The 25,763-nt window shown below is 42.3% G+C and overlaps 1 protein-coding gene across 1 annotated transcript; it reads left to right on the forward strand.

Annotated features, from left to right (window-relative positions):
- The first annotated feature begins 2,113 nt into the window (after positions 1–2,113).
- IRS4 (insulin receptor substrate 4) lies at positions 2,114–18,771 on the forward strand. Its single transcript, XM_018044312.1, has 2 exons — positions 2,114–5,900; positions 16,374–18,771. The coding sequence occupies exons 1-2, from the start codon at positions 2,129–2,131 to the stop codon at positions 16,376–16,378; spliced, it is 3,777 nt and encodes a 1,258-aa protein (XP_017899801.1). The 5' UTR covers positions 2,114–2,128; the 3' UTR covers positions 16,379–18,771.
- Positions 18,772–25,763: the final 6,992 nt, after the last annotated feature.

The raw sequence follows: 25,763 nt of genomic DNA on the forward strand, positions 1-25,763 counted from the left end.
CAGCTCCAGTCAGAGTTCTGTCAGCATCCACTCTCCTCCTACCTCAGCCCCTGTCAGAAATCACGGCTGCTTCTAGCACCTGTGAATATACTGTGTTTATAAACTGGTGGCAGCGGAGGGAATGATAATGGTTGTTTTGTTTTGTTTTGTTTTGTTTTTTTGAGATAGCCGAAACCAAATCTTTTTTTCTCAAAATGGGAGCACCAAAAAGGAGCTATTCATCCAAATGTGTTTACTCTGTTTCTAACAGAGAACAAATTCTTAAGAGGGCAGGGTTGGGGGTTATTTTTTATGATGTATATACCTTGCCTGGTTTAGTTAGATTTTATAAATGATACGCTTTGCCGCATCTACCCAAGGACAAAGGTGAACTGACATTCCATTCTTTTAGAAATACCACATCCCACCCTCCCTCTCCAAAATCCCTCTTTGCAACTGTGGTCACTCCTTTGACATTTTAATATAACATCAACCCACTGCCACCCTTAGGAAGCTGAAATCCTAGTAAGAGAGAGCGGGATAGAGAGAAACAGAAACATTTCAGGAGGTTGCACTTACACTCCACATTCAGCAGTTTGTCCAGAAAAAGAGGAGGCAATAGTTCTTATTTTTGTGGTGTCAAGCTGTACACTGAGATTCAGCAAAAAGCTTCCTTTCTTGATGCGAGGAATGTGAAATATATTCTAGGATATGTGTTAAGTATGATCCTTTGTTCTAGGTATGAGCTTTTCTTTCTCTAAAGTTTTTCGGTCTCGATCAAGCAAAGGGAAACAAAATTATTTTGAAATTCTCTTAAAGGCGCCTTTCAAAGTCTCTCCCACGGGAAAAGATCACCACAGCTCAACACTGCTGTATTTGAGTAAGAATCGAGTCCGATTTTTTTTTTTCAACATGGCTGTATACTTTGCAGGCCCCCAAATTTGTGCTTTCATAGTCAGCATTAATCAAACAGCCGGAACCACCCTCTTTAGCCAACCTACGTTTCGTGGACTAAAAACGCACCCTGATGAAAGAGCAGGCTCATTTTGAAACCCTCGCTCTTATTTGTGTGCCCCACACTCGCGGGCTTTTATCAGGACTGGAGCAGGCTCGCGAGTGCTTGCAGCGCGGTGGGCGGCAGGTCTGAGGGCCCCGGTCGTTAACACGTTTCCAGGGGTTGCCCACACTTTCTCCCGAGAGTCTCGGCTCGCCGGGCGCGGTGGGAACTAGTGGACCAGACTGTGACAGAAAGAGAGAATTTATGTGAGGGACGGGAAGAAGAGAGGGCGCCCGACAGGGTCCCCGGGTCAGCGTGGCTCAGGGATTTGCACGAATTTATCAGTACTATTAACAGCTATTTGCAGAGGGTTGTTTACCGCCGAACGCGCGACAACCATACAGCGGAGCCCACTCCGCACCCCAAGCCACGCCCCCTTGCCCCTCAGCACCCCTCCTGTCCCCCAAACTAATTAATTCGAGGCGGTCCGCCTGCTAGGCCCTCCCATTGGCTCCCACCCCATCCAATAAGAATCTTGCAACAGTTTCACCTGGCTTCTACTTCCCAAATAAACAAACAAGCCGTCCCGGGACCCCGAGACCGTTGTGCTCCGCCCCCTCCCACCACCTCTCGCCCCCTCCAGCCAATCGAGCCCGGCCGTGGTGCCCCAGGCCCGCCGCCGTCTCCGGCTGCTCTCTCCTCCGCCCCTCTCGAACTTCTCCCGATACTCCCCCAACCCCCAGTCCGTGCCTCCTTGGAGTCCCCGTTAGGACCAGCGTGGCCAGGGGCCCCGCTTCCTCCCCTGGGTCCTCCCGAGACCCACAGGCCGGGAGATTCTCCCAGAGGGTCTAGGAGGGGTTGGAGGCCGCCCCACCTCTCGGGCCGGCCACCCCCTCCCTCGCACACCTCTGCCGGCGGCGGCTCGCGCCCCTCTGCTGAGCTTGTAGCAGGAGCCGCAGCGGCCGCCGCGTGAGGCAGCGGTCACGTGTTGTTTTGCCCGCCGCCGCGCGCTTGGAGTGGAGTGGGCGGGGGCGCGGGCCTAGGCGGAGGGGGGGCGGGGCGGGCGGAGGGGGTAGACGGCCTCTTCCCCCAACTCTCCCGTCCCCGAGCCCCCCCTCCCTTTCGCTCACCTTAAAACCCTCGTGCATCACCATGGCTAGCTGCTCCTTCGCTCACGACCAAGCGACAAGGAGACTGCGAGCTGCAGCAGCGGCAACAGCAGCGGCTCTAGCTGCGGCGGCGACCACCCCATTTCTTTCCTCGGGAACCCCCACCGCACCCATTGGGACCGGGTCGTCTTGTCCGGGAGCCATGTGGCTCTCCACGGCCACTGGCTCCCGGTCAGACTCGGAGTCCGACGAGGAGGACCTTCCCGTCGGGGACGAAGTCTGCAAACGCGGCTACCTGCGGAAGCAGAAGCATGGGCGCTGGCGCTACTTCGTGCTCAAACTCGAGACCGCCGACGCCCCAGCTCGGCTGGAATACTACGAAAATGCCAGGAAGTTCCGGCACAGTGTCCGCACCGCGGCGGCTGCAGCGGCGGCGGCCGCCTCCGGCGCCACGGTCCCCGCGCTCATTGCACCGCGGCGCGTGATCACCCTGTATCAGTGCTTCTCGGTGAGCCAGCGGGCCGACGCAAGGTACCCACACCTCATCGCTCTTTTCACCCAAAACGAGTATTTCGCGATGGTGGCCGAGAATGAGTCGGAGCAAGAGAGCTGGTACTTGCTGCTCAGCCGCCTCATCCTCGAGAGCAAGCGCCGCCGCTGCGGCACGCTCGGCGCGCAGCCGGAGGGAGAGCCGGCCGCGCTAGCGGCTGCAGCGGCGGTGGAGCCACCCTTCTACAAAGATGTGTGGCAAGTAATAGTCAAACCCAGGGGGCTGGGGCACCGAAAAGAGCTGAGCGGCGTGTTCCGGCTCTGTCTTACCGACGAGGAGGTTCTGTTCGTGAGGTTAAATACAGAAGTGGCCAGCGTGGTCGTCCAGCTCCTGAGCATCCGTCGCTGTGGGCACTCGGAGCAGTATTTCTTCTTGGAAGTCGGTAGGTCCACCGTCATCGGTCCGGGGGAGCTCTGGATGCAAGTGGATGACTGTGTGGTGGCCCAAAAATTGCACGAGCTGTTTTTGGAGAAGATGAGAGCCTTGTGTGCAGACGAATACAGAGCCCGCTGCCGCAGCTACAGCATCAGCATCGGCGGCCACCTGTTAACCCTGCTGTCCACTAGGAGGCACCTGGACATGCTGCCGCTCGAGCCCGGCGGCTGGCTCCGAAGGTCCCGCTTTGAGCAGTTTTGCCACCTTTGGGCCATCGGTGATGGGGAAGACGAGATGCTCCTCGCCAGGCGCTACATAACACCCAGTGAGCCTGTGCCCCGCTCCAGACGAGGAAGACTACACCTGCCCAGAGGGCGCAGATCCAGAAGAGCGACTTCAGTGCCAGCCAGCTTTTTCCACCGCACCGCACCCAGCCCGGTGCGCATCCTGTACCCTGCAGAAGCCCTCCACGACCGAGATCCCGTGTCTTCTGAAGCCTCTGGCTCTGGCTCTGGCTCTGGCAACTCAGGGGAAGAAGGCGGTCCTCAGGGCAAAGAGGATCAGGAAGAAAACGAAGGTGACTATATGCCCATGAACAACTGGGGCTCGGGAAATGGCCGGGGCTCAGGAAGTGGACAGGGTTCAAGTGGGCAAGGCTCCAGTGGCCAAAGCTCCGGGGGAAGTCAGTGCTCAGGCAGGGGGCATGGCTCCGGAGGTGGTCAGGGCTCAAGTAGCAGCCATGGTTCAAGTGGTAGCCGCTCCGGGGACCAGAGTGCAGGAGGAAACCAGTGCTCCGGGGATGGCCAGGGCACCGCTGGGCACGGCTCAAGCAGTGGCCAGGGAGCTGGAGGTGGGCATGGCTCAGGCCGTGGCCAGGGACCCGGAGATGGCCATGGCTCAGGCGGTGGCAAGAACTCCGGAGGGGGCAAAGGCTCAGGGAGTGGGAAGGGGCCCGAAGGCAATGGTGATCGTGGGAAATCTCTGAAGAAAAGATCCTACTTTGGCAAATTAACTCAAAGCAAGCAACAGCAAATGCCACCACCTCCGCCCCCTCCACCCCCACCAGGTGCAGCAACTGGTGGGAAAGGGAAGTCTGGGGGAAGGTTCCGACTTTATTTTTGTGCAGACAGAGGGGCCACAAAAGAACGCAAAGAAGCCAAAGAAGTGAAAGACACGGAGCCCCCAAAAGGTGCAGCTCGGGGTCCCCACAGAGCCAGAGCTTTTGATGAAGATGAGGATGATCCGTATGTGCCAATGAGGCCAGGCGTGGCTGCTCCTCTCGCAAGCTCCAGCGACTACATGCCCATGGCTCCTCAAAATGTCTCTATGTCCAAAAAGCGCCACTCTCGATCACCTTTCGAAGATTCTAGAGGGTACATGATGATGTTTCCCAGAGTGAGCCCACCACCTGTGCCAAGTCCTCCAAAAGCACCTGATCCTGCTAAAGAGGATGACTCAAAGGACAATGACAGTGACAGTGACTATATGTTCATGGCCCCTGGAGCTGGTGCCATTCCTAAAAACCCCAGAAATCCTCAGGGAGGCTCTTCCTCCAAAAGTTGGAGCTCCTACTTCTCTCTGCCAAATCCTTTTCGGAGCTCCCCATTGGGACAGAGTGACCATAGTGAGTATGTACCAATGTTACCTGGAAAAGTCCTAGGAAAGGGCCTAGAGAAGGAAGTCTCATCTAACAGAGGCCCCAAAGATACAGCTTCAAAGCCTTCAGTTGAAGGGTCTTTCTCAAAGCCTAGAGATGGGGGATCACCTTCCAAGCGTTCAGGTGATGGGCCCCCCAAGCACAAGGCTAAGAGACCTAATCGACTTCCTTTTACGACAAAAGGAAACAAAGTCAAGCCAAAACCACAAAAGCCCACACAGGAGCAGAGAGAAGCCGACAGCCCTAGGGGCTACGTCAACATTGACTTCCCTAAGAGAGGTTATAATATGCCAGATCCATGTCTTCAAAGACTTCCAGGTGTGTGGGGCATAATTGCCAACCCCAGACAGTTTGCCTTTTCCAATTATGTGAATATTGAGTTCGGAGTGCCATTTCCAAATCCAGCAGGCAACCTCTCAGATCTCTTCAGAGCTATCCCAGGTGCCAATCCCTTCTTTCTGGACGGTGCTACAGGGAGCAGTGCTAATAGGGAAGAAGGTGACTACATCGAAGTGATTTTCAACCCAGCGATGACACCAGCCGTGCCTTTTGCTGACAGTGCCATTCGCTACGATGCCGAAACTGGTCGCATCTATGTGGTCGATCCATTTTCTGAGTGCTGTATGAACATTTCTCTCTCCCCCAGCCGCTGCTCCGAACGACCACCTGTAGCGAGGCTGCTACTGCGAGAAGAGCTCGAGCGAAGGCGCCCACAAAGCCGTTCGCAAAGTTTCTTTGCAGCCGCCAGAGCCGCCATCTCTGCTTTTCCGACCGACAGCCTCGAGAGAGACCTATCCGCCTCCTTCGCTGCGGCCGCGGCCGCGGCCGCCGTGCCAACCTTAGCTCTCGGCCGGGCTTTAGCCGTCGCCTCCGCTTTGGTGGCGGCTCCCGGCATCGGCGCAGCAGCCGCCGGCCTTGAGGCCGCCGCTGGATTTGACTCCGCCTCCGTCCGCTGGTTCCTACCTGTTGCCGATGCTGCTGGTGCCGCGGTCAGGGGGGCCCAAGACGATGCGGGTGGCTCGAACCCCAGAGTCCCAAACCCATCAGCAGACCTGGCCGGAGGTGAGAACGGAGCCGGTGGGGCTGCCGCTGCAGTCGCCGCTCCGCCTCGATCACCTGGCCGCGGCCGGGTGCCCAGACCCCCAGAAAGAGAAGATTCTGACGAAGACGACACGTACGTGAGAATGGACTTTGCAAGACGTGACAACAGGAAGTTCGACTCTCCCCAAAGAGGTTGGTGATTTTTAAATTCATTTCCCTGAAGTTAGTGGTGATTCCTTAATAAATCGATGTGCTCCCCCTGTTACAGTGTTAGGAGTATGTTTCATTCACTGGTGCTTATTTAGAATGGAAAGTAGAATTCTGTTTTAATCATTCATTCATGTGAATCATTATTATATTAAAACTTAAGTTTTAATATAGTAAGTTTCTTTACCTGGAAAGCTCTGATTATCGATTAAACATTGGTTCTACTTTTTAGAAGTAGTTTAAACGTAAGGATGTGTAACATGTTTTCAGATAGCCTTTGATTTATGCAAACAGGACCTCGTGGTCCGTTGAATCCCATCAACTCATTTTCAAATCAACATGTCAAAGCTGCTTTTCTACAAATGACCACATTTAATTGCAGGACATTTAATAAGAGCACTGGATATTAAGCAGTAATAATCAACCGTTAACCTTTGCGGGTTGATTACCTTCTCCTCAGAAAATTACTTTTTAAAAAAGCAGTCATGGTTCTGTTGGTTTGCTGAGATTTACCAAGAAGGTTGAATCTCAATTGTTAGTGTAAATGTCTGGCGGGAACCAAAGGTAAATAATCCAGAACAGGTAATTGAAAGAAGACTGTGTTTAACTCTGGAATGTGTTTTGGTGTTGTTTTGTTTTGTTTTTACACAGGATACATTGCCGGAAACCTTGAGAGTTCCTTTTCTATGTCACTAATAGTGACAGGCAAGTCATCTGCTGTGCCACATTTTCTTCATGTCATTCCCCCCCACCCCGCCCCTGCCAAAAAGGGTACGGTGATAACACAATAATGGGTATGACTATTTGTTTGAAAGGTTTAAAAACCATTTAAAACATCTAATTGGTGCATCTTCTGGGCAATTCAGTAAAGCGGGATAGTAAGGCTGGGGGCAGACCTGACCCCAGGGGCAGCTGACCCTGGAAGAGTGAAAGTTTTTTTTAAAGGGTTACTTTTTCAAAGGAAGAAACAAGGAAGAATAGGATCTGTCAGACTTGGAAATAAGACTTCAAGTAAATCTGTTGTATACATCGTGCAGTGTTGTTATTAGTGTCCCTGGAGACATTCTTGAGAAACGATTTTGGGAGATGATGTCTCCATAGTCTCCACTGCCTCCCCTCCTTACTGATATGTGCTTCTTTTCCAGGGAAGAGAAGGGATGGACCCCAGCAGTTTTCATTCCAGTAGTCAGTTTAGTGAAGATTCTTGCTTTGCTTGCTTTGTGGAATGCTTTTGTGATTGGATCTCTGCCCACTGTGCTTGATCAGGCAGAACAAGTCGGGGACTGATCACAACAGTCACCTAACAAGCTCCCTATTTAGTGCAGGTGTAGCCCTCCTCCCCTCTTTCCCCCTGCTTTAGAAAACTTGCCTTACAAAAACTCATGTTTGTGGCATGGACACATTAAGGAGTGATCATTAAAACGACAAAAGGATGCTTTGGCATGCCAAAGGATTCAATTCAGGTCTCCTTTAAATTGTGAGGGCCCCCACCCCACACACACGCGCGTGGGCACTCACACGCAATCATCAGCACTAACAGAACCATGCATTTAAAATATACAATTCTGTTGCCAAGCATTTAATTCATACCAAGCTTTTCAAGAACAGATCTATTTTATTCTGTAAAGTACACCTGGAAATTGGTCTTAAGCCATTGTTTGAGCCTAACTGATATTGATGTGAGTGTTCCATAGCAATCTATGTCCCTGTGGTGCTTTGGAAAGAACAAGTTTTCATAGAGGTTTGTCTATATTTTCCACTACTCTTTGTTTCAGCAAAAATGAAAATTAGTGAAAATTTCTTGTTCCTTAAATAAATCCTGTCTTCCCAAATATTATCTAGATCATGAAATAATTAACATTTATTTTAGCATAGGTTACTGATATATGAATAACTTCAAATAACTTTGTAGCTATTCTGGAGGCTAATGTTCTGTAAATGTGTTGTTCCTTGAGGAAATTCCTAACTTTATCCAGCAAGGAGGCTGTATCTCACAGGGACATAAGTGCTTAGGTTAAAACAAGGCAGCGAATGTGAAAGGACTTTGGGCCTTTAAAGTACTTTGCAAATACAAGATATTTTAATTTTGTTATTGGATTAACAAACATTGATGTTTCAATAATTTCAACAAGTGATTTAGTTTCTTGCAAAAATGATTGGTCCTGAGACTGATTAAGGCACATTATTTGCTGAGATATATAATAGGAAAGATATATAGAAAGAAACTGAAGGAAATTACTTTTCCTACCAGCTTAATGCAAATTGATATGGTGGAATGTTGTCTGTGAAGGGTTAAGAACAAGCTGGCTGATTATGATCATTTTGTGACTATAAAGCTGTAGAATAGTTTTCACCCATTTCTCATCTTGCTTCACCTTCCTAACAAAATAAAAAAAATTCACTTTAGAAAATAACAAATATGCTTTGACAAAGGAACAGAGGCACAGTCTTCATTAGGAGTTAAGTATCTCTCAGGGTAATTTTAATTTTTGCAAATGTTTAAAACAGTGTCTGATACATAGTGTTACACATGAATTATTATACAACTAATACAACTACTGTCATTGTTGTTACTGTTATTATTATTACATTTAGGAAAAACACAAAGCTAAAGTCCTGTGTCCCCAAATCCCACTTTTAAGTTTTCTTAAAATGGTTTACATGCTTGTTCAGAATTGGCATTTTTATAGTTGTGATCTGTTTGTAACTTAAGAGAAATGAAGGGAGCCCATAAGGCAGTGAGACAGCTTTGTTCATATAATGCAAAATTAATATGTAATCTCATTTACCCACAAGTCATATTGCATATAAGTAAGTACTTCAAAGCCATTTGTTTAAGACAATTGGAACCACCCAGAAATATAAACTGGACTGGACTTTTTAATAAATGAAATAATTTAAGAAGTGTGAAGTACTCAGATTTTAAACACATGGGTTATAAGTATTAGCATTTATAAAGAGAATGCAGTTTTTTTATATGGTTATTCTGGCTCTTGTTTATGAATGCATTTTTACTTTTTTTATTGTTGTATCTGATGTAGAATTCATAGTTTGAAGTTAGTTAAGGTTAAAAAAAATTCACTGATCTTCCATTCCAAAGATGAGAAGGTAAGAGCAGCTCTCAGAGGGGTGAGAGAATTGGCCAAATTAGTAATGTTATAATAGTACTTGGTATTAAAAAGCAAAAAAAAAAAACAAGCTGTATTAATTACCTTTTGAAATTTTAGTCCTTGTTATTAACACAAAGGAGGCATAAGCTTCTTTTCAGTGTACTACTGCCAAATCCTCTTGCTATAAATTATAGATGCTGAGAGCAAATTTTTTGTTTATTGGACTTATTTATTATACATTACTAGAGTTAAATCTCCACATAGCAGAGATTTCTCAGTCACCATTGTTGGGTCACTTATTTTAGACAACATTCATCCTCACCACAAAAAAAAAAAGGACAATTATTTGGAGTAGAGGTATTTGATCTGTAACAATTAAAGAGGATTTCATTCTATTAAAGTTAACTAAAGCTATTGGCAATCATTATTTATGTGGATTCATTCTGTTTTTGAGTAATGCATCCCAGGTGATTTTGGAATTTTGGCTACTCACTAGCAAGTATCCTCTTTAAACAAGGACTAGGACTTGAATATCACACATGCATCAATACTCAAACAAGATCTCTTGCTTTCTTTTCCTCCCCCTAATTACCAAACATGAACTAAGAGGCTTCAGAGTCATTGACAGGAAACTATTTGGGAAACAAACTCTTTGAGTGACCCCCAAGTTTTCATGTTGAAATAGGTGAGGATAACCAGTGTGGAGAGAAATCAGGCATCTTGTGTGTGATTTAAAAGGGATCATTGTTAACTTGTTAATGGAGGAAATGCTTTGCAGTTGCCTACTGCCTTATAATTTGCAAAGCATATTTACATTCATTATTTTACTGGGGGATAGTAGGTACTGGAACTGAAGCCGGTGTTAAGAACTTTCCCATTGTCAAAGAGGTAAGTGGCAGAGCAGAAAATCAAATCTATACATATGATTTCAAGTCCAGTGCTCCACCCAGCATACCACACTGCCCTTTCATCAGATGTTCAATCTGCTATTTTCCTATTGATGAAGATTATGATATAGGCAAGGTTGGGGAAATTTCCAAGTCTTCTTGAATTTGATAGTATCCAATTTGCTTGTAAGTAATTCATTCAGAGTGTTATAATTGTGAGCCATCCCCCAGAGATTGGATAATTTTCATTACATTGAACTGTTTATAGCTTTGTTATAAAAGAATATAACTTGTATTGGAATTGAAGGTTTTAAATCTGATTGCAGGAGGCGTTTGCTCATCTTTACCTCCCAAACACAAATACTCTGTGTATCTATTTGGATTTCACAGAAACACTGAAAGGAATGAAAGGGGTGCATTCAATAAACTTCTGTTAATGGTCCTTTCCTTAAGTAAAGTCACCTGTGTGTGGTTTTTCCAAATAATCTATTGACATTTACCAGTTATTGCCAAAAGTCTTTCAATTCCTTTTTGTCCATATGTATAAAATCTGATATTCTAGTCGGCAGCATTATGGTGCAAACAGAAAACAGAATAAGATGAGACAGGTGGGAAAAAAAGCATTGTATTAAGAGATGCTCTTCATTTGTTTAAAATGCAAAATTCGCCCTTGGCAGTCAGGGAAGAAGATTTTAGAAGCCTTGAAAATCAAATCCTTTCCTAGGGACATAAAAATCTTTGTTTAAAAATAAATTCATTTTGCTTAGCACCGTTTTTAAAAATGCTTTACGACTATGTAAAAATAGTTCAGATATTTTATAGACATTATTGGAAAATAACTTTTGTGAAATGCTTAATTAAAGCCTGCAGTATGTTTTGTCTAAGAGGTGCTGCCAGGCTCGAAGATGGTGAAGATCATTTACTGGAAAACACTGCGTTGTCCTGAGTGAGAAATGAGAGATGAAAAAGGCTACATTTTATAATAATGAAATGAATACAGCACACTCAATTTTTACCACAACTATCAGATTGCTAATTTTAAGGCTACTGATAAAAATTGCCAAGACAGTAGGTCCACCATATGACATTAAATGCATTCTCTAGCAATTCTGCATTGGTTATTGGTTGTTCAGCAACAGGTCTTAGATTTTCATCTTCTTTTTCAGCTGTTAGGCTGCACACTTGAGAAATAGGAATTTTAAAAGATTTTTTTTTTAATGTAGACCTATATCCTAGTTCAGATTTGCATTCTTTTAGAGGGTACCTTACTATTTCTGACTAATTCCTTTTAGAATTAATGAGAATATGTACTGAAATATTTAGTGAAATGAGAAAGTTATTGCACTTTTCCTCTAGCTTCCTGACACCCCCTTTCTAATGGGTTGTTTTCTGTGAGTCTTACTCTCGATAATTTCAGGAAAAGTTGCCTTTCCTGGCCTCTCTCTGGCAGTAAAGGTGAGGCCACTCTGGGAGTTCCACGAGGGAAGGGAGGCCCTCAGAGGGGAAGACTTCTTTCCTGAGAAGTTGCTGCCCCTAGTTCACAGCCTGTCTGTGCTCAGCTCACAGGAACAGCATCGCTTGCCTGCCCTGGTCTCACTTGTTGGCATAGAGGCAGCTGGGCTGGTGTTCAAAGCAGTTTTCATGGTTGGATTGACCACACTATGTTTGATGCTAGCCAGATCATCTGGATTTACTGAATATCCAATTCCCCATAAATTGTAGTCACTTTAGCTAGTTTTCACAATTTATATCATTTGCCTCTCTATGATTACTAATTTGTTACTTGTAGACTTGAAACTTAGAGAATATCAATGAAGACTATCTCTAAATTCACCTTGAAAATGATTCACACCTGCACCCACGGTGCCTTTGAAAGTCTGACCAATAAATATGGTTTTAAACTCCTGCTGCTGCTTTTTCCTTTTTTTTTTTTTTTTGGCCACACCATGTGGCTTGTGGGATCTTAATTCCCTGACCAGCGATCGAACTCGTGCCCATGGCAATGAAAGCATGAAAAGTTAACTACTGAACTACCAGGGAATTCCCACTCCTGCTTTTTCATAAGTTATGCCTCTGTCCTCACCCTCAGACCTCCCCAACCATACCCACTACTGCCACCCATGAAGGACTTAATTGTGGCTGTGACTCTGACCATAGTTTCTACTGCCACCCTGGCCCTGTTATTACAGCTGCTTAAATTTAGGAGACCCTATTTTTACTGCTATGGCTTGAAGAGATCTTTTCCTGGAGTCTCATATTGAAACTTCAAACATGTCTCCCCACAGAAATGATGTTATACATGACTGTCGGGTGCAGTCAAAATCATTCCCTTCTCAGTTTGGGATCTGCTTGTGTGGACGAACCTACGAACCTGTCCACTATTTATTTATAACATTGTTTTCACAGGATAATTTATTTTGAGTTTCAAGTAAACAATGAGCCCTGGAATATGTCTTTTGTAAATCAGAGACTGCCTATATTAGAATTCTAGTAACTTGCATTCCTTAAGTCTTCAGTAACTAGGCAGCAGCATGAAGTGGCCAGAGTGTGTGTTTGGAGGTAGTGGAGAAGCTGACCTGTGATAAAAATCCTGTAGCTGATCCCCAAATAGTTTGTAACCAGATAATCAAGACCTGAATGAGCATGAATAAGTGGTCCAGGGCCTGCCTTCAAATGGCAGATGTGAAGCAATTGAACTGACCTTTGAGGAGATGGAGGTTTACAAGCATCATTCATTTTCCTTAACAGATTCTTTTGACTATTCCATCACAAAACCATTGCCAGTTTAGGGAGAAGCATGTTTGAGCTTCTAATCTATGAAGGAGACAATAGTCTGTTATGATTGGTGTTGAAAGACTGCTAAGTTGCTTCAGTCGTGTCTGACTCTGTGCGAACCCATAGACAGCAGCCCACCAGGCTCTGCTGTCCCTGGGATTCTCCAGGCAAGAACACTGGAGTGGGTTGCCATTTCCTTCTCCAATGCATGAAAGTGAAAAGTGAAAGTGAAGTCGCTCAGTCATGTCCGACTCTTAGCGACCCCATGGACCACAGCCCACCAGGCTCCTCCATCCATGGATTTTCCAGGCAAGAGTGCTGGAGTGGGGTGCCATTGCCTTCTCCATTGTAAAGACTAGCGGCAGTTATTGCTAGTTTTCACCCTTGAGGGACAGCACTGCAATTAAGCTCTTTAGAGTGATCTTCCTATGTATTTCCAGGGCATAGAAGATGTGATGATCTGTTTCTTATTGGTGGAAAAAATCTACATATAAGCCAGAGGCAATAATGTAACTGTATTATTATATACTCATCTTTGGGTTAAATGCTTCCATTTTCTCCTCATTTACTTTGTTCGTCTTCAGTGCTTTGCTTATCATTGCCCCTGCTTGTTCGAGATCACCAGTTGACCATGGGGATGGAGCATGATGTCTAATAAAATTTTCAAAAGAACTTGAATTGTTTCTTTCGTTCTAGGAAGATTGGAGGTAAGACAACTGAGGCCATGGGATTGGGAGAGTGGAAAAAGAATGAGAGACTAACTGGATATATTGTTATTTGGGCTTGTCTGGGCAGGGGAACCACTGCTCTGTTGGACTTCAGGCAGTAATAGAAACATGTTTGAGATTCATATGAAGCGACCTGGAATGCCCTGGAGGAACTGCCTACGTTGCTCACCCTACACGTTTGTGGGAGTATTGATGTCATGTGTGTTTTATCAGTATATTAAAGATTAATGGTCAGATTTATATAATTATAAAAACTGAGATAGAAACATTTGCTGCATTTGTTTTTGAGAAGAAAATTCTATCTGTCAGATTTGGGGGGCCACGAGTAGGAACATGTTTTGACCCATCAGAGTCCATTGAGGTTATCTCCCTTCTGGAGAAGGGGTGAAATTAACTTGCCACTAAAAAGACCTTTGCTTAATCAGAAAGTTAGAATACCTGATACAGCAATTATTTATAACCCATCAGTCTCAAGTGGAAGTAATACATCAAAATAAGATCACGTTATTAAAAGCATTGCCATATACCTTCCTGGTGGTGAAATGATATCAAAATGAACAGGAAACAGAACTCAGATGTGACTGTCAGCCCTTTGATTCATTTTGCAGACTGTTTCTGATGGAGTGTTAATCCCAAATTGCTTTCCTTTGCCAGCCAGCAAGCTTCTGGGTTATTTCTTATGGTGTTCTTTGAAATGTTCTTGGGGAATGTAAACTCATTTTAATATTGACCTAAGTAAAACAGGATTATACAGGTAAATCTGTGGCTCAAGTTCCCATAATGCATTTCAAAAGCAAATTAAATTATTTTTGGATTATCTTGTTTTCGATAGCATTATTTCTTTCTACTGGCATGGCTAATCAAGAGTTGATGAATATATTTTGTAAAGTAAACTTGAAATCACACCATTATTTGCTAGGTTTTAGTATGTTATCAAGCATTCACTCAATGCTGGTGTGTAGGTGTTATAGGAAAGCAATTGAAATATGAATCAAATTTTTATTAGAACCCTTGTCACTTTTAAAAAAGTAAAGAAAGAAAGCTCTAATAGGAACAAATGCCCCTAATTTCAGGCTTACTGTAATGTTGTTGGGGTAGTCAGATGGAGCTTAATTTGTATGTTTCTAGGAAAACACTTGTGAAATACAGGGAGTAGTAAGAAATCTCCTTTAAAGCATATTCAGTATACTATGTATGAACATTTTTATACTAAAACAAAGCAAACCAAATTAGGTACAGTACGTTTATCTTAAACTTCTGTTAAGAACCTCTAGCTGACAGTAGCTTCAAAAGTTTGTAATGCTGCTGCTGCTGCTGCTGCTACTGCTAAGTCGCTTCAGTTGTGTCCGACTCTGTGCGACCCCATAGACGGCCAGCCCACCAGGCTCCCCCATCCTGGGATTCTCCAGGCAAGAATACTGGAGTGGGTTGCCATTTCCTTCTCCAATGCAGGAAAGTGAAAAGTGAAAGTGAAGTCTCTCAGTTGTATCCGACTCTTAGCAACCCCATGGACTACAGCCCACCAGGCTCCTCGGTCCATGGGATTTTCCAGGCAAGAGTATTGGAGTGGAGTGCCATTGCCTTCTCCATCTGTAATGCTAGTACAGTCTAATTTTGCAGCAGATAACTGAGCATGGACCATCATGGTTAACCTCTACTGATCACACCTTTCATCCTATGTCAACTTGATAAATACATAGAATCTAAAATTTCCTAAGCCCACTGCTGACAGGAAAACAATATCTTTCCTAATCTATGGTATTAATTAAAATTTTTTTCATGTGGAGGAACAGCCCTATAGAGTAAATCATGATGAATGGCCATAAGTAGGTGGGAGGGGAGTGGAGAGCTTTGATGCTTCATGGAGATGCAAGTGGTTACATTTTGAAAACCTCTGATGAAAGAGTGAATAGTTAATATGTTCAGTTCAGTCGCTCAGTCAGGTCCGGCTCTTTGTGACCCCTGTTTTAATACAAGATCTTGTACTTGCAGCCTACTTTGGGGAATGCTTTCCATGGGTTCTTTTAGGTCAGCTATCATGAAATGGAATATTTGGTTCTTCGATGTGACCTGGTCTTAACACTCACATTCCATAATCAATTTGCTGACCATTTATCCCCATCCCTTCTGCAATCCAGCACCTTCTTCAGTATACTGGACACCCTTCCTCTGCCCCACTCCCAATTATGTGCCCTCTCAATAAGCAAAAGGCCAAGAGAGTAATACCAGAACTACTACTTCTTTTTTTTATTTTTATTTTTTAGACGGAGATTTCATTCAAATCTCCTTTGCACGTATGACCTTGCTCTTTCAGATGAAATCCTGGTGGCTCAGACAGTAAGAGAATCATCTTGCAGTGCAGGAGACTTGGGTTTGTCCTTGGGTCGGGAAGATCCCCTGGAGAAGGCAATGGCAACCCACTCCAGTGTTCTTGCCTGGAGAATTCCATGGACAGGGGAGCCTGGCGGGCTACAGTCCATGGGGTCGCAGAGTCAGACATGACTGAGTGACTGACGCTTTAGTGACTGTATCTGGAGACTAGCACCAAGGCTGTGCTTGGATCGTTTGACTCATGCCATATAATTTGGTGAAGGCATAATCAAACATGAGAGAAGAAAAAGCTTCTCTTTGTCCGCCCAATGCCAGGCTGACTTGCTGGCCTCACTGGGAGAAAGTAGAGCAGTGCATGCACATTGACAAAGCTGCTATCCACTGGAAAATTCAGAGTGGAGCCTGGGGGCAAAAGGAGTAACTGCCCTTAGGTCTTTGTGGGGCTTGTGCTGGTGTTTGTCATAGGCATCCAGCCTAGTTACCTATGTCCTTGCCAAGGAAGTGTCCTCAATATGGTTCTCAAAACTACTAGTTCAATTTTGTTTTAGAACAGGGTGGGGGTAAAAGCACTTCACAGTTTAATCCTGAAAGTAACATTTATTCTGTCATCTTTTATTTTTTTCCTAGAGTGATGACGTTGCCACACAAAATTTAGAAGAAACGTGACGCTTATGGAATTTCAGCTGTGTCTACTCCAGATCTGCCTAAAAGAGAATTCACAGGCTTCTGAATAGAAAGTGACCTGAATTTCGAAAAGCCTACAAGTGGATGCTGGCGGTTGAATAATCTTAACACAGATCAGTCTTAGTGCTGCCTTATAGATCCAGTGATTTTGAATTAAGAAATTCACTCTACTTTGTTTTTATTTTCTAATTTGAAAGGAAACAAATGTATAAAAGTGAACATCTCACAACTGGCTCCTTCTTAAGAATGTTACTGACCTATGTATAAATGTGGCCAATACCAATTTTACTAATGTATAATACTTAGATTTAGTTTTGAAGTTGAAAACCGTTGAAATAAGAGGAGATAAAGAAGGTTATGTTCCTGAGAAGGTAGGTATGATCTGGAATCTTTCTGAGTAGTATATACAAAACTTTTCTTGATCAAAGACTTAAACCTCAACTGGACTGATATCTGGATGGGACATTTCTAATATTTTAAATGCAGGACCAAAGGGCAGATTATCTCAGTTTTGTTCATGAACAGAACTGCAACTTTCTGTCCACATTCACTGTTAACAGATATCTTGACTGAACTTTGCCAACGTTATAAAGACAGAACTGGAGAACAGAGGATCTGTTTCTCCATATACAATACTGTGATGTTCTGCTTGCAAATCGATTGGACATTTCCAAAACCATTATTTTTTAAAAAATTTTAAAACCTACATTTTCCCCCTAAATGAAGCAAAGTTCTTCAGAAAGTCTCTTCACAAAGACCCCCTCTGCCACTCTGGGCCTCCCCCTTTCATCCTCCATTCTCCCCCTCTTTCTGATTCTTTCCTTGACACACTTTCCCTCCTATGCCCAGGGCTCCTATAAAGAGATCAGTTTCCCATATTCAAGAAATTAGTGTGTACAAATAAGTATTCTGACCGAAACTTAAGCCAAAAGGAACCTCTTATAAGGTTTTGTTTCCCTTTGGATAACAAGACTATATAAGATGAACAGAATTTAAAAAAAAAAAAAAAAAAAATCAGAGAGCAAGCTCCCCCTTCCTATTTTTGCTTGTCTCTGATGGAAACTGAATTAAGATTTTAGGAACCTGGACCTTTGAGAACATGACACTAACAGGTGGTGATCACAGAGGAAAGGTACAAAGGTCTTGAAGCTTGCTTAGAGCTTTGTTACGTGGTGGCACACAAATCACAACTTGTTGTACCATCACTGGCAAACCTCATCACCGATGGGTGTGAGTGTCTGTAATAACTGTGTGAGTGCTAACGTGTGTGCACACATTTGTGTACCTGTGTACATGTGATTGTAGATGTACCTGTTGTGCGTAACTCTGTTTTAAAAAAAAATTGCTTCGCATTTGATGTGCAACTTTGAAGTAGTGTAATATTTACCTGAAGTTTTCTGCCACTCGGTTTTGATGTCTTTGAACGTGTACTTCTGTCTTCAAGCAGGCTTCTAGTACATGTGTTGCTACACTAACTTTTCTGAAAAACCGAGTTGACTTCTCTTATTTTTCCTTGCCTATCAACCAAGGGGATGGGGTGGGGGCTCTTTTATTGTTTGTTCCCTTGTGAGTGGTGCTGAGGAGAGGATGTGGCTGCAGGACCAATCACTACTCCAGTTACTGGTCACTGCTAGGGCATCAGTCTCACCAGTTCCTTCAGACTCTTTGCTTTTTCCCAACCTAATCAAAGAAATGCAGTGTGGCTTTTGTTCATTATGGTAACAATGCAGTCTTTAGGCAGCCTTTCTCAAGCCTTCTCTCACCATTTTATTTTCAAGTTAAGTCATAATTGTTCAGAATTGTGGAAAGAAAAGATGATTGGGGGGGAATGTTCTTTTGCTTTATTTGCATATTAGGTTCAGAGGCTGCCAACAGACAGGGTACAGCACAGATGTAACACTTGCTGAATAAATGAAGGGGAAACCTCATACACAACAGTACACATAGTAACAGGTACAAATAGTCACAGGTACAGCATAACAAATATGCAATCTTTTGACACAACTTCTTAGTTTACAGACACAACTAATTTATTCAGTATTGTGCTGGAAGAATCTTTTTAGAGTCAGTGTACCAACATATCACTTACCTTTCAGCTACGAGTTTATGCTGCTGTTAAGAAAAACAAATGATGGAATGATTTTTTGTGACCTCTCCACTTCATTTGGTATCAGACATAGTTAACTTGGTCAGTAAAAACTAAAATGTTCCAGTTCCAACAGCTCATTACATTTGCTCTTTCTGCTTTCACAGATCTGCTTTGAGTTGCTCTGGCTTTGTCTTCCTTTGTAAATACTCTTCTATTCTTTTTTTCTTTGTAAACATCTCATTTGCAGTTTTGGGAGACAACCTTGCAACTCTGTATAGTGTTTATATATATATCTGACTTGCCTTTCCATAGAGCTACTCGCAATAAATGTGTTCATGAATGTTATTTGTGTGGACATTCATTTTTTTTAATGAATACTGTTATCTCTACCTGTTGTTTAGTCGCTCAGTCATGTGCAACTCTTTTGTGACCCCACAGACCAGAGCCCGCCAGGCTCCTCTGTCCATGGGATTTCCCAGGCAAGAATATGGGAATGGGTTGCCATTTTCTTCTCCCGGGGATCTGCCTGACCCAGGGATTGAACCCTTATCTCCTGCATCTCCTTCATTGCAGGTGGATTCTTTACCACTGCTCCACCCAGGAAGCTTGTTGCTTCCACTACTTCATTTTAAATATATTTTTTCTGCCCCATTAAGAATTGACTGCATTTTTTAGAATAAAGCAGTTAGGATAACTGAGGGTTTGGGTTAAAATTACTATGCCTCAAAACTGGAGGCTTTTTAATAGTTAATACCTCAAGTCTTCATTCTGCAAATGTGGAGGTAATGCCACGTGGCACCTGGGATCTTAGTTGCCTGACCAGAGATTGAACTTGTGCCTCCTGCAGTGGAAGCAGAGACTGCCAGAGAAGTCCCCAGCGTAGAACTTGAATTTTCATGTCAATTCTAATAATGTATGAATCCTAAGTAGAAGAGATAGGTCAATAAGGTTAAGTTAATCAGTTACAGTTTTTTTTCATCTTCTCTTGTTACTTACTCATGCCCTTTAAATGACTCCCTTTTCATTTACTTATTTTTAACCACTGGGAAGGTGAATATAAGTACATGGAAAATACACCAATGAACAGGCAGGAAACATTTCTGCATCGATGAATGAACTGAATGTCAAGAATATATTAGCACATTTATTGTCAGCCTAATCGGAAGCCAAAGGTTTAAAGGAACACTAGACAAATGATTACCTCCTTGCTTGCTCAAGGATTAGTGCGGGAAAGGGGAGGGGACTGGTGGAGTCAGGTGGACTACAGGGTAGGAAGCAGTTCCCACATCATATGCATAATCTACAAGCTACATCGGTTGTGTTTGTGGACAATCAAGTTCAATGTACAGCTTGACTTGATGTACCTGAGAAGTTGTGTGCAAAAGAATATCACCGTGGGGATGCATAGTTCGACTGCCTTTATCATTAGAAACTGTCCACAACAGAGATTATCTTAAAAATATGTAGTTAAAATATATATCTGTGTATGCATGTGTGCTAAGTCGCTACAGTCGTGTCCAACTCTGTGCAACCCTATAGACTGTAGCCCACCAGGCTCCTCTGTCCACAGGATTTTCCAGGCAAGAATACTGGAGTGGGTTGCCGTTTCCTTCTCCAGGGGATCTTCCCAACCCAGGGATGGAACCCATGGCTCTTAAGTCTCCTGCATTGACAGGCAAGTTCTTTACCACTGGGAAGCTGTTTGCGGGCATGCATGCATGCTAAGTCGCTTCAGTCAAGTCTGACTCTCTGAGACCCTATGGACTGTAGTCCACCAGGGTCCTCTGTCCATGGGATTCTCCAAGCAAGAATACTGGAGTGGATTGTCATTTCCTACTCCAGGATATCTTCCTGACCCAGGGATCAAACCCATGTCTCCTGCATTGGCAGGCAGGTTCTTGACCACTAGTGCCACCCAGGAAGCCCAGGTGTATATGTATATGTATGTGCATATATATACACATCTGCATAGATATATATGAACTCTAATCCTCTCTTCAAGGGAGACAATCTGTATTTATCATGGCATAGCCCAGATATATATATATATATTTTTCATCCCAAACAGCCCCTCAGAAACAGGCACATCTGTGCTTTTTAGTCTATATAATCATTGTACACTCATTTGGTGATTCACATTTTAATGGAACTTGGATTCCTGGAACAGTAGGCATAGTCAGTGTGGCTGCTTTGACAATCAGCAGAACTTGACAGCTGGAAAAATTTACATTGAAGAGTATGTGAACAGAACTTCAGCGTCTCCACTCCCTTAATCACATACAGCAGCCACGTGCTCACTATAGAATGTGAAGGGATACTGTTTCTTTAAAGCATAAAACCTATTCAGAAGACTTGTCAGGTAAAACATGCCTAAGTACGCACTAGTTAAACCTCCAGTGACTGCTTAGAAAAATATTACTAGGTTCTAATTGACCCCAAAAGGCATCTTGGAAATGCACCAAAATGCTTTTTTAAAATGTTTTGAACTCAAAGGCAGAACCTGGCAAATATGAGTATGGCTATATAGGTAAATCAAATCATGGCCCCTAATTTATAAAATATGCAAAAGAAATTATGCAAAATTAATGCACAGAATGAGGCTAAACTGTATTCTGTTTTAGTAAAACCAATACATTTTTCCTCTAAGACATCCATTTTAATGGTTGCTCGTTTTCAGGCAGCTACCTTAAGTCCCAGTTTGCTGCTTAAGTGTACTTCAGAGATAAGAAATGCATCTGAGCTGTACAAAATGAGACAAATTCCCTCCTGTCTCTTGTGAATGATAAATGCTAAAGCAATTAGGAACCACTGTTGCATGCTACATTGGAATTTGTCAGTAACATCAGCGCTGTGCTATATAAATGGGGAAAACTTATTTAGAATAAAGTCCTGAGAATTTAGCAGGAGACAACTGATGTAACTTAATATTAAACATTGGGCCATCGAACTGAAACAGAAACAATCCCCTCCTTGACATTTCTTGTTTTGGTTTGGTTTTTTGTCTTTTTCTTTTTTTAATAGAGGTGTAATTGACATATAACACCATGTTTCAGGTATAGAATGTAATTATTCAACATTGACATACACTATTACCATAATAAGTATAGTTACCATCTGTTGCCATACAAAGTTACAAATTTTTTTCTTGCCATGAGAACTTTTAAGATTTATTCTCTTAGCAACTTTCAAATCAGAACTACAGTACTGATTATAAGTCATCTGTAATGCTGTATATTACATCCTCATGATTTATTTTATAACTGGAAACTTGTACCTGTTGACCCCCTTCACTTATTTCACCCATCCTCCATCCTCTGCCCCCCAATAACCACCTTTTTGTTTTCTATATCTCTGGATTTTGTTTTCTTTGTTCGTTTGTTTTGCTTTTCAGATTCTACATATAAGTGAGACCACCTGGCATTTTCTCTGACTTATTTCACTTGGCATAATACCCTCAAGGTTCATCCATGTTGCTGTAAATGGCAAGATTTTATTCTTTTTATGACTGAGCAATATTCCATTGTACATGTATACCACAACTTCTTTATTCATCCACTGATGGATACTTAGATTGTTTTCAAATCTTGACTATTTGGTAAATAATGTTGCAATGAACATAAGGGTGCATATATCTTTTCAAATTAGTATGAATTTTTTGGTTAAACACTAGAAGTGGAATTATTGGATTTTATGGTAGCTTTAAGTTTTCTGAGGAACTTCCATACATTTTTTTTTAGTGGCTATACCGATTTATATTTCTACCAACAGTGACCTAAGGTTCTCTTTTCTTGGCACTTGTTATTTCTTGGCACTTGTTATTTCTTGGCTTTCTGATGATAGTCATTCTGACAAGTGTGAGGTAAAATATCATTTTTTTTTAGATCTGCACTGACCTGATGATTAGTAATGTTGGGCATCTTTTAATGTACCCATTGACTGTCTTTTTTTGGAGGAAATGTCTATTCATATCCTCTGTGCCTTTTTAAAATCAGATTGTTTTGGGTTGTTTTTTGTTTGGTTGGTTTTTATTTTGTTTGCTATTGAGTTGTGCAGTTTTTTTTATATTTTTGGATATTAATCCCTTATTAGATATATGATTTTCAAATATATTCTTACATTCAGTAGGTTGCCTTTTCATTTTGTTAATGATTTGAGTTTTTAATCTCAGAATATGCATTATAAGGTGTTCTGTTTCACTGGCAGTTATCTGAAATATCAATTCAGTAACAGAATGAGCACAAAAACACTGAAATGGGAAGCAAATTCTTCAGTGTGTACAGAAAAAAGTGATGCCCACAGTTCATTCTATATTTCCATATTTGTAACTCCCAAGAAGTTTTTCGACATTTTTTGTGTTTTCTACAACATTTCAGGGAATTGAATGTATGTTTGCCATTTAAAATATATCTATGCTTAAACTTTTCTTATTGTTTTAACTTTCTCAGAAGCATTTTGGGAACCACCTTTCCAACCTTGCCTTTTTATTATGTTCTTTTCCTCTTTATATGAAGATTATGCTCATTCTGGGATGACAGGAAGTATTGGTGATGGTGCTTAGTACTGAGAATTATAGCTAAATATCTCATATTACACAGTAGATATACTTCATATAAGATACAGAAACTGCAAAAACTTATTTTTTTGCAAGACTACCATGTCTTTTTGTGGAAGCACAACAATGACAATAGGTCAACATTCTGGTTGTCAAGGGTTTCAATTGGTTACTTTACATCTTAGAAAACTATAGTTGACTCTTGCTTTGTTTGTATAGAGTTGATATTCTGGAAATAGGTTTAGAACTACAGGGGATCTTAGACAGGCTATAGACCAGGCCCTACCACCTTTCCAAATAATTCTCTTTTCATCCACTTTTTTCCCTTGGAGAAGTTATTTTAACCATCTTTCCTAGCTATTAAAGTCCTGATAAGAGGTCTAGTAGAATAGGATATAAGGATTGGGACTGGAAAGATTTCTTCTTAGTCTAGAGTTCTATGACACATGGTACATGAAAAAATTGACAGTTTGCTATGTAGGATTTGAAAGGAGGATTTTCACTTCTCCTTCCCTGTTTTCATACTCCTTACCCCCACTAAGAAATGTGTTCGTTACACCAATGGTGTTCACAATATTTCACTTTGTGTAATCAGAGCCTAAAACCATTTTTGTTCTACTTTTCCCACTTATGGTAAAGTAAAACTCTGTATTACTAGAGTTAATGAGAATGAATATCTGAAACTCCAATTGTTAAATCACAGCTGAGACAAAAGACTAGGCTATCCTAATACAAATATTCATAACAGGTAACAGATGACCCTACATTTAAAGCCCTATGTGCTATATAGTAAACAAAATCCCCTACAAAGATCTAGGCCTGCTGTTGTAATGAATATTTACCCTGTGCTGGCACCAAGTAATTGTAAATAATAAGATATTAAGACTTCTACTTCTGGCCAAGATGGACCATATTTAATCTCCCACCTGAACAACCAAAGAAAGAACCTCAGAATATGAAACAAGGGGCTTCAAGACACTACATATCAAGTAATAAAGAACAGTGATCCCTAAGAGGGGTGAGACAAACTTGATAAGACCTACATCTGCCCTGTCTTATTGCCTTCAGAACAATTTCAGGCCATGGAGCCGGGTCATGGATAATCTAAGCCAATTCCTGGAATTAAAGATATGGACCTCTAACTCCAAGGAGGCCAATGTGGCTATGATTCATGGGATAGACAAAAGATGAAGAAGATCCAAATTATTAAAATCAAATATAAAGGGGAGGCATTACTACTAAAGTTACAGAGATAAAAATGACTATAAAAGAATGTGTGTTTTTCACTCAGTCATGTCTGACTCTTTGCAACCCCATGGACGATGGCCTGCCAGACTCCTCTGTCTACGGAATTTTCCAGGCAAGGATACTGGAATGGATTGCCATTTCCTTCTCCAGGGGATCTTCCCAACCCAGGGATCGAACCAAGGTCTCTTGCACTGCAGGCAGACATTTTACCATCTGAGCTACTAGGGAAGCCCATCTATAAAAGAATACTATGAGCAATTGTATGTGAATAAATTAGACACATTAATTGGAACAAACCTACTTCTAGAACACAAAGCACCAAAACTGACAATAAATAATGAAAAAACTGAATAGATACAACAAATAAAAAGATAGAACAATTAATTTTAAAACTTCCCATGTATAAAACCCTAGAACAAGATAACTGGTGAATTCTACAAAATATATAAAGAAGAATTAATACCAATCATTCACAAAATTTCCCCTCCCCCAAAATTGAAGAGGCAAAACTTTTCAACTCATTCCATGAGGCTAAAACTTCAAAGATACCAAAACAAGAGACATATGATGAAAAAACTACAGAGCAATATTCCTTATGAATATAGAAAAAAAAAAAGAACAATAAAAGCCACTAGCAAATCCAATGGCACCCCACTCCAGTACTCTTGCCTGAGAAATCCCATGGGTGGAGGAGCCTGGTAGGCTATAGTCCATGCGGTCGCTAAGAGTCAGACACGACTGAGCGACTTCATTTTCACTTTTCACTTTCATGCATTGGGGAAGGAAATGGCAACCCACTCCAGTGTTCTTGCCTGGAGAATCCCAGGGACAGAGGAGCCTGGTGGGCTTCCATCTATGGGGTCGCACAGAGTCGGACACGACTGACGTGACTTAGCAGCAGCAGCAGCAGCAGCAGCAAATCCAATTAAGCAACATATAAAAAGCACAGGACCAGATAGCTTCACTGGTGAAGTCTACCAAACTTTTAAGGAAGAATTAACAAAACCTTGGTCAAACTCCTCCAAAAAAATTGAAGAGGAAGGAACACTTCCTATATCATTCTATGAGGTCAGTAATATGCTGAGAAGGCATTGTAAGAAAACTACAGATTCAGATTCTTATGAATATTGGTACAAAAATATCCTCAACAAAATACTAGCAAAACAAATTCAAAAGCATCTTAAAAGAATTATATACCATAATCAAGCGGGATTTCTACTGGAATGTAAAGTTGGTTTGACGTATTAAAATTCATCAATGTGATACACATAATTAGTAGAATGAAGGAAAAAAACCCACATGATTATCTCAATTGATGCATAAAAATCATTTGACAATATTCAACAACTGTTCATGGTAAAAACACTCACCAACTAGGAATAGAAGGGAAGTTTCTTAACCTGACACAGGGTATCTATGAAAAACCCCAGCTAACATCACACTT

The sequence above is a fragment of the Capra hircus genome (genome assembly GCF_001704415.2).
Source record: "Capra hircus breed San Clemente chromosome X unlocalized genomic scaffold, ASM170441v1, whole genome shotgun sequence".
NCBI lineage: Eukaryota > Metazoa > Chordata > Mammalia > Artiodactyla > Bovidae > Capra > Capra hircus.

Bases quoted from the DNA above. Each gene is read 5' to 3' on its own strand.
- IRS4 (XM_018044312.1), top strand. From the start codon at position 2,129: ATGGCTAGCTGCTCCTTCGCTCACGACCAAGCGACAAGGAGACTGCGA.